General features: G+C 38.4%; 1 protein-coding gene across 2 annotated transcripts in view; it reads left to right on the plus strand.

The window, feature by feature from the left end:
• Window positions 1–1471: 1471 nt before the first annotated feature.
• prkcda (protein kinase C, delta a) overlaps window positions 1472–10118 on the plus strand; it is an 18262-nt gene continuing 9615 nt past the window's right edge. Inside the window, exons 1-6 of one of the 2 annotated variants that reach the window (XM_077528936.1) lie at window positions 1472–1632; window positions 6565–6692; window positions 6765–6964; window positions 7038–7104; window positions 9212–9368; window positions 9679–9710. In XM_077528936.1, the coding sequence (XP_077385062.1) occupies window positions 6584–6692; window positions 6765–6964; window positions 7038–7104; window positions 9212–9368; window positions 9679–9710 (565 nt within the window). In that variant the 5' untranslated portion in view covers window positions 1472–1632; window positions 6565–6583. Of the gene's footprint in view, window positions 1633–6561; window positions 6693–6764; window positions 6965–7037; window positions 7105–9211; window positions 9369–9678; window positions 9711–10118 lie in introns of both variants that reach the window. The other variant, XM_077528934.1, reaches the window with a different exon arrangement.

The raw sequence follows: 10118 nt of genomic DNA on the forward strand, positions 1-10118 counted from the left end.
TCGCCATGCGGTGAAGCTCAAAGACGAAAAGGTCTCTCATGCGCCACTTTGCAAACTCTTTGCAGCCAAGGCGATGTTACACCTTTTCCACCTTCCTGGAATCTTTAAATATAGCTCTCTCCTTCCATCCACAGGACACTTGAGTGGAAAACCCACACAGCCTTCTGCTCGTTCTTCGGCGATCTGTTGTGATGTGACCATTCTGTCATCTAGCTTGGCAACACTAGCAAGACAGGCAATTATGCTCAAATCAACATATTTTAAGGGATGGCTTATTTTAGTATAAATGAGGGGGTGTTTGATGGATATACAAGGAGCTGTGCATGTGGCACCACTATTTCACACCCAAAGAAAATAATAATACCACAGAGGAGGGCTTCAATTGTGTGTTAACGGAAATTAACACAAGTTGGTCCTCAAATAGGTTTGGATCATGAAGAATTTTTTCCACCTTGGGAAATGATAAGTAAGTAATTGGTGGTGTTTTCCATTGCAAATGTAGCAGCTACATGCGCTGTCCAAGCATGAAATAAACTATAGTAGGAGGACGTTTTGTTTACGGACAAGAAAAAAATCCTTTAGTGACAGCCAAATACACCACCTCCTCATTAGGGTTAAGTAACTCTGTGATGTGTTGTGTGCATTTGTGTGTATGTGGTGCCACCTTGTTTACTGCCAAAAGCTCCTCCACCGCCCCCATAGGCGTTATATGTATTCCTTAGTATACACACTTATTGGCTCCATCATATAGTATGGACGCCTACAAAATTGAACGTGTTCCAATGCAAAGGCGCCATCAGTAGCCTATATTTAGAATAACTGCAGTGACAGCTTTGATTGAGACTGAAGCAGTGGGATAGAAACGTACGTTTGTAGAATGCCTCTCATATCACTCAACAAGGAAACGAAAATATTTGTGTTATTAGAAACTGGTAACACAATGTCAATCAATTCTATGCTATCTCTAATAATACTATTTCTAAAAACAAAAAACTTTATTCTACAAATACTACTGCAACTCCTCCTCCTACTAGCAGTGGTAGTAGTAGTAGTGCTTCTAATAATAGCTACAATGCTAGTTAGTATGAACACTAATATGACTACTGTACTAACAAATAAATACTAGTATTACTACTAAAACTGCTTCTAATGCTGCTACCACCACTACTACTAACTACTACTACTACTTACTACCACTACTGCTAAGACTACAATTCAACTGCTAATAATTATTTGATTCATTCATAATTTATACATTTAAACTAATTTTCTACATTTTTCTTTTCCGTTTTTTGTTTGTTTGTGTAAAGACGCCCACAGACAAGAAAGTAAAAGTACATCGTTTTTTTTCTTCTTATAACAAAAAAGAAAAACGAAAAGAAGGGAAAACATGACTGTCGAGAGTCAACCGTGCATGCACCAACAGTGTGGAGCGCGCGTCCGCGCTCACGTGCGTGTGCCAGGTAGACGTCACGATGTGTGGGGAGGGCGTCGGGGGCGCGCCCGCGCCGCGCCACACTTCCTCAATCGAGAGAATCACAGAGTGGAAAAAAAAAAAGGAGGCGACGAGAAAGAAAGAACAACTTTGGTCCTTGTGGCGGTGGAGGAACAGCAGACAGTTTGCCGAACGAGGTGAGACAGTCCTTGTCGACTTTTTGTTTGTCGAGTTTTTCGCCGACTTCGGGCTAGTACGCGTGTGGAAAACGTCCCTCATGGAAACTTTGATAGCACCTTCTACATTTGTCACACATATAAGGGTAACGTCTGATGTTAGCTAGCTTCACAAATGAACGATGCGTGACTGGCGACGCCATGCATCGATGCATGGGCTGCTTGTTTCAGTAACGCTGAAGTAAGTATATGAGTCCCGACGCTATAGAAGAATTTGCAGAGTAAGCGAACTTCGTGAATGCTGTGGAATATGTGAGTTGTCGCATCGTCTTTGCCTCAACCGGGTCGACTACGGAAAAAAAGTGCTGCCAAACAAACCGGCCGCCAACTTTTGTCATTGGCGCCTAAACCCAACCGTGTTCACCGTCTAATTATGGTGTACAATTTTAATTGGCCAGCGCAGTCAGATGCAATTGAAAATTTGCATTCCGCTCACTGAACTTTATTGTCAAGTACAGTAGTGAAAGCTTGTACCCAACCTGTCTGTGTTTGGGAAGTAACAGTTCAGACAGGTGACAAAAAAAAAAAAATCGATTGATTGAACGATCAATTTATCCATGTCAGTGACGTATAATGACAGGCACCCCTAGCACACTCGCAAGTAAAGTTTCCAGTTCCAGACATCATTCATTAGGCCACATCCCCACAAATCTAATACATGACATTACTATCAGTCTGACTTCAGAACAGGCAGGCAGCATGCTTTGCCGTTTGGTTTTCACTTGATGTGAATGTGAGTGTTAATGTTTGTCAGTCTCTACCCTGTAATTGATTGGCGACCAATCAATGGTGTACACCACCTCTGCCCCAAATCAGCTGGGTTGTAAGAAGTAAGCAGTTAGGCTCACCCACATATATTTTCTGATTCTGATATTGGACAGAATAAAATTCTTATTAGCGATGAATCTGCCAGTAATGAAAAAAAATATATAATGAATGAAGTACGGTCTTTTTTTCTTTTTTTTTTTTTGGTCTCTTAAAGCTTGCATTGCAAGAATAAAGTTAACGTAATACAGGCAAAACATTTGGCTGCTTTACATTATGTTGTCCTTTAATATTTAACTTTACAACAGAGAGAAAAATCTAAAAATCGGCTTGATTGTTGTTGTTGATCATTTCACCAAAAACTAGGCTAAATGTGCTTGTTCAAGCTGTTCATTAGTCACTCCTGTAAAATATGTACAGTATTTGTATGTGGAAAGAACATTAGCCGGACGAGTGCACTGCAAATGTTGAGTACTTTATTTAGGCTTTGGGGCCCCACACAATAACCGTACGGCAAGTGTGAGATTAGTGAACTGAGGCTAAAATTGTAAACACCCACTTTAAGAATGGCTAATTGAGTGTCGAAATACCTAACATATCGACTATACTATTATATACCGGGGTTATGTATATTTTAGGGATGAGCTGGAATTAAATTCTGACGGTATGATAACCGTGAGCAAGAATATCACGGCGTTAAAATTATAGCTCTAAAACCTTTGTTTGAAATATTTGGTTAAATAAAAAACAGCATTTTCAGCAGTAAACCCAGTCAATTTTATTCAGTTATTTTCCGAACAGCTTTTTCAACAAAGTAATAGACTATTTGGTATAGATGAAACATATACCAACCATTTTAAGTTTAAATAAATAAATAATGTTAACATGATTCTTCAGTTTTGATTTTTCTTAATCACAGTGTGAGTTATTTTGTTTTATTTATTTATTTATTTATTATTTATTTTTAGAATAGATGCGTAGGCTATTCCTGTTGTTCTTGGGGCTAACTATTACCCGCTGGCACCATTTTTATTTTTAACAAGGCACATCAGTGGAATAAAAAAGGCATCCGTGTTTGCAGAGTGTCTTTCATCTTGCTCCATCCCTCCTCCTCTCCCCTACGTGTAAATCACTCCTCCTTTCCCCTCTTTGCTAGAAGGAGGAAAAAAAAAGTTAACTGGAGGCAATTAACTTCAAAGAGTCGGGTTGTTTAAATTACGCAACTCGGCAAGTAGCCAATTATAACAGAAGAGCTCATTACCGGTGACAGTCAGTATTGGCGGTTATTAAAACCTTGACTTTTTCAAACCACGGTAAACCCAAACTTGTGCCTTGTATATAGATAGGCATGTATAAAATATACAGTAACACACACTAGGATTGGATGGTTATAGAAAAAAAATATATAGTTAATTTTATTGATATTGAAATCACAATGAATAAAAATGATTATTCATTTATTTAAAACTTTGTATTCAATCAACTACCAAAACTCAACTACTCAAAAGTACCACAATACCCTTATATCTTTTTTTTTTTTTTTTTTGTCAAATACAAAATGACCCAAATATAAATTTGAAAGACCCCCCCCCCAAAAAAAAAATAAAAAAATAAAATCAAAATAAGTATACTAAAATAATAGCAATAGAAAAAAATAAAATAAATAAAAATAAATATAAGCTGTTTCTGTTGTGTGTGCTTTGGTGTCATAGGAGAAATATAATATTGATGTTATATTATAATATTGAATATTAATAATAATAATGATAAGGATATCAGACCCCCCAAAAATAAAATAAAAAATTAAAAGCTTATAAATAAATAGGTGAATCTGTATGGGGGGGCCTAGTTTCCACTGTACCAACATTATAAAACTATATACAGTATATAACCAATGTTGAAGTCAGGCAAACAAATGGTTAAAGTGTTACTGCCTTAATAAGTGTTGTTTAAATTAGCATCTGTTTAGATAAATTAATTAGTGATTTCCTAATTAATTGTATTGGTCATATTATACTGAGCAGCCAAATGCTTTCCTGTGTCACACTGCAGTTATGCTCCATTTCTGATTCCATGGATATTATATTGTGATTCATATCTGCAATCACAATTTGGCGTCACAAAAAAAAACATGAAGTCTCCCAAGATTTGCTGAAGTCACACTGATATTGGTTTGAACAAGAACCCACCGCCGTACTCGATGGTCATAGAATGCATCTGCAATTGCAACATTCTTCTAATGTTCAGAATTGTCCTTTTGTTGTAACCGTAAAACCTGTTAGCTAAGATCGTCTGTGCAATGATGAAGAAACCGTCCTTGCCAGCAACCACACGTTTGTGTCATTGAGTGAAGACATTATTGGAAGAGGCGCAGAACGGGGGTAAGTTGGTGCGTTTTCAGAGAAATGCGCACAATTTCTAAATTTAACCGAGGGGGACAAATCAAAACTGTGCATGCTTGACAAATCAATCTGGACCGCCCTCAATCACATAACACAGCGCGTGTATTGATTATACTCCGCAACAGTGTAGCCACAGTCCATGAGTGACTTTGCGGCAACACAAACACACACACACACACACACACACACGCACACTTGTCTTTCTCATTGCTGATTTTCTTCCGAGTATGTTTTTCTGCTGGTCTCAGTGTGGGCGGTTTCGGGCTGAGGAATTGCCGAGCTTCCTGTGGAGCAGCGAGTGCTTGTGTTGGAGTCGGGACATGTCGAGGCTCGCTTTTGTCGCGGCAGGCATGTCCTCCATCTTTGCGGCTGCTCTCGTTCGCACAAAGCACGAGTGTGCAAACTGAAGTAGCAGAGGTCAACAATGATGGCACATCTGACAATGCTTTTATTTAAAATGAACTTAATAATATTGATAGACCAATATGTTTTTTTTTCCAAGGCCGATACTGATTATTAGTAGTCAAGGAGACCGATAACCAATATTTCAAGCTGATATTCATATGCAGTGAAAGAGACAATAGCATCAAAATTTTAAAATGTACATTTTCTTTTAATTTTAAACATATAAAGAATTGACAGCTTTGTTTAAAAAAAATATAACAAAAATTGCAGGGAGCTTCCAGGGTCATCAGCATGTGTTAAAGTCAATTAAAAACTAAGCAAGTTAAATAGTTCCCTAAAGTTTTCCATTATAAATAACGTTTTCCAAATTTTATTTTATTTTTTTTAACGTGTAAGGCGTTCCCAGTGTTTTATAAAGTGGAAAATTAAATCAATTCCTCAATGAAAAGTTCCCTGTATCTCACTGAGGGCCGAATGCATGTGAATGTAGCTAATTTAGGATTTTCGTCAGGGTTCGTAAAAGGTTTCAAAAGATCTTCGCAGACAGTGAAAAATTGTTTGAATATGTTCATAATGTCTTCTTGACAAGTAAAAACTGTCTGTGAACATCTTACAAACCCTAAATTCACTACGTTCGCAAGCTTCCACCGCTGAGTGACATACTGAACTGAAAAATGGCCAATATTTGTGAAATTTGTGAAAATAACAAATATCGGCACCGATAATCGGACGATCTCTACTTACTTATTGATTTCTTTTTTAGAATAACTCTTAAAATAGACATACAGTTGTAGAACAGATCTGGAACCACTGCTATAAAACAAGCCTCACAAATTAAGCTTATTCATTGCAAATGATATAATATCACAAATCTCTAATATCATTGATATTAGAGATTTGTTTTCACACACACAATTTTTTTTTTTTTTCTATCAAATTCAAGTTCATTCAGTTCGCTTAAAATATATGTTAGGCCACCATAGTTTTTGCGTGTGTTCAGTAGTACTCAAGTGAGATAGAGTTGGCGTTTGTAACAAGTCATGTCGCTTTTGTTTGTGGCACAACGTATCAATTTACACACAAGCAAAATGCAAATACTGGTCTGTCAATCCGCAGAGAGCTTAACCTGTAACTGTCTGTGGCTACACAACTCTTATAATAGAGTGATTAGAGGAGAGCTTTTTTTTCTTCTTCAATGTTTACCAAACTTTTTTGAGCAAAAGCCAAGAAAGAAGTTAGTAATTGGCGTGCGTCGAACTTAACGTGTCACCTGAGATGTCCCCTGTGTAACGCTCCCTTGTTTGTTTGTGTTTGTCAGCAGCTGACTTTTGGGCCTCACCATGTCTCCTTTCTTGAGGATCGCCTTCAACTCTTTCGAACTGGGCGCCCTGCCCCCCCCAGCTGACCCCCCTTTCTGTGCAATCAAGATGAAGGAGGCCTTGACAACTGGTGAGAAAATCAATAACTTCAACTTGTCAATACACGAAGAAAGCCATTTTTAGCATCCCTCATTTTTCCTAGAACGAGGTAAGACTCTGGTTCAGCGGAAACCCACCATGTATCCGGCGTGGAAGGCCAGTTTTGATGCACACATCTACGAGGGCCGCGTGCTGGAGGTGCTGCTGATGAAGACGGCAGAGGAGCCGCTGGCTGAGGTCACGGTCGGCGTGTCTGTGCTCGCCGAACGCTGCAAGAAAGCGAACGGGCGCGCTGAATTCTGGGTAGAAGGCCTCAGTTGGTTCTGTGTACAAAGCTGCAGCACCGTTTTGTTTCTAAGTGTGTTTGTGTGTTCAGGTGGATCTTCAGCCTTCCGGGAAAGTGATGATGGCAGTGCAGTACTTTCTTGAGGGAGTGGATTCAGGTAGGAAAAAACAAAAAACAAAAACACAGTTTTACTATCCATTCTATAGCACTCACAATGGGTGCGTTGGAGCCTATCCTAGTTGAGTTTGGGCATGAGGCGGGATACATCCTGGGCTGCTCACCAGCCAATCACAGTGCACATAGAAATAAACAACCATTCAGTCACATTCACACGTACATTCCTGTAGACTACGGCATACTTTCAACCTCTCATGAATTTAATTCATACACTTAGGCTGCTTTTATTATTATTATTATTATTGTTGTTGTTGTTATTAATAATAATAATAATAATAATAATGTTTTCTCAGTTAATTTTTTTGCTTTTGTTTTGTCAATGTGTTTATGAAACAATACTAAAATGTCAAGACTGTAGTCTTGTTACTAAAGTACACTAAAATGCACCTGAGCTTAGTTTACTACTTTTATCCATCCATCCATCCATCCATCCATCCATCCATCCATCCATCCATCCATCCATCCATCCATCCATCCATCCATCCATCCATCCATCCATCCATCCATCCATCCATCCATCCATCCATCCCAGCTGACTTGGGGTGAAAGGTAAATAATACCGGACACGTGGCTGTGGTGTCCTTGAGTAAGAAACTAATGTTTCCATTAAAAAAAAAAAAGTAAAAAAAAAAAGAAGAAAAAAAAAGACAGTTTTAAGTGATTCAGTGATAATGCACAATTCCATTTATTCGACACAGTTGTGTCAAGAGTAACCCAACTATGGGTCAAAAATAAAGCCCGGTCCTTTACTTGGGTCCATTTGACCCAATGGGTCTTTAAGTGTAAAACAACTCATAAATATTGGTCAGATTCTTTACTTGGCTCCAAAAAATTGGGTCATTTTGTATAAAACAACCCAGAAAGTTGGGTCAAATCGACCCATAAAGTGGATCGGTCCATTTTTGTTCCATAATTGGGCCACTTTTGACCCAACTGTTTTGATTTATTATTATTAGATGAGAGGAGACCACACCAAGAGATGATGTCATATGTGAGCGTCTCTCTCTGCCACAAAATACTCAGGCTGACTGTCAACAAAAGATGAATTTTCACTTCTTTTACTAAATCTAGAAATATTTTAATTTCTTTGTTTCCGCCAAACATTATCATCATTCGCTATTTTTTGTGACTCCAATATCTATGTGTGACATAATATGCTATCTGGTTTCTATAGCCAAAATTCACATTTTCCTTTTATTGATACGCAAAAAAAAAGGGGGGGAGTGAATTTTAGGCCTTATTTTTTTTCTCGAATATGTAAGTGTTTCCATTCAGCTTTATTTTGACAGTTATTGAAAGTTCTAATAAAATGAGTTGGATGGAACCACCTACTGATACCCCAAACTGCTCCCCAGACTCCGGTGGGTTCCACTAGGAGTGTGTGTTGGCTGTGGTAAGTCAAACGTGTACATGGCCAAAAAAAAAAAAAAAGAGGATCTTCTTCATTCACACCATTACTAAATGGGAAGTGAAAACCCACCAAAGTCAAACGAATGTACCACATCTTCACTCACCCAAAATACTTACATATTTTTCTTTGCATTTAACTTGCCGGCTAACCAAATTAAATAATGTAAATAACTTCTATTTATTCTCTTAGAATTTGATTTTATTTAATCGAAGCATCACCACACAAATTTAACGACTTAACTGTATTTTTGCTACATACAATGTGCACTACTTTTTGAGTTTTTCCTTTTGCTTGTTTGGTTGTTTTTCCTCTATTGCGAGTGTTATACAAGCCAAAGACCAGAAATCTTTCAAATAATACAGTGAGACTTGCATGATGTGCATGATGTGTTCATGATGAGAGACCCCTCTGGACTTTCCAAGTGGTTGATTGAGAAAGTAGGTTTTCAGAGCAAGAGAGGAAAGTGGGTGAATGATTTTTTTTTTCTTCCCGTCTCCTAACTTCAGCATTATCAAATATCGTGTTGATCAGTCTTTTATCTGTCATCCTGCTCATAGGAAAACGATGACATGGCAACAAAAACAAAATAAAAGATTCAAGATATCAGAATAGATTGCAATCACCACATCGTGTCTGTCAAGCGAACTTTGCTACTTTCTGCGTGTGTGTCTGACAGAGAGCAAACAAGCTGCAAAAGAAGAAGAGGCCCCCACCCTCAACCGTCGACGAGGTGCCATCAAGCAGGCAAAGATCCACTTCATCAAGAACCACGAGTTCATCGCCACCTTCTTCAGGCAGCCCACATTCTGCTCCGTGTGCCGAGATTTTGTCTGGTTAGTTCAGCCTACTTTCTGCTGCTATAAACAAACCTTCAGGGGAATTAAGGGGGAACCGAGTCTAAACCGACTTGATTGCTTCTCAGTCCATTGATAGCAGCGATGCACTAAATTGTTTGGAAACTCTTTTTCGGTCTCACACAGCAGGAAGTTGAGGCAAAAAGGAAACACGGTTACACAAATGATCACGGGCGTACTAAAGATGCTCGTTATGACAAACAAAGGATCAATCACAAATCACTTCAAATTGTGGCTAAAAAAATATTGTAAATGTCCCATTTGTGTTTTTTTTTTTTTGCTCTCACAGGGGACTCAACAAGCAAGGCTACAAATGCAGACGTAAGTGAACAGACATTTTGAAGTTGCTTGTTATTTGCAGTCACTTGAAGTAGTTTCAACACTTTTTCTGACATGCCACCCCCCTTAATTTTGACTCCTGTTCATTTATATTATGCAGCAGTTATCATTAATAGCAGGCAGGGAAGGGGAATGGACCAAACTTCATATTGCCAAACAAACCATACTTACCGTAATTTCTCGAGCATAATACGTACTCGGGTATAATATGCTTGCAGCTGATGCGATGCATGTAGCGTTTATGGCTGGCACTAATTCTCAACTCCAATCCGTAAAATTATGTTGTTGTGGAGCCGAGGAAGATAGATATGGCTTGTGGATGCTTTTATTGCTTCAAGATATTGGATGACTGGAGCAATTAGAAAAGTAATATGTCATTTACCGCAACTT

This window comes from Festucalex cinctus, chromosome 8 (assembly GCF_051991245.1).
Source record: "Festucalex cinctus isolate MCC-2025b chromosome 8, RoL_Fcin_1.0, whole genome shotgun sequence".
NCBI lineage: Eukaryota > Metazoa > Chordata > Actinopteri > Syngnathiformes > Syngnathidae > Festucalex > Festucalex cinctus.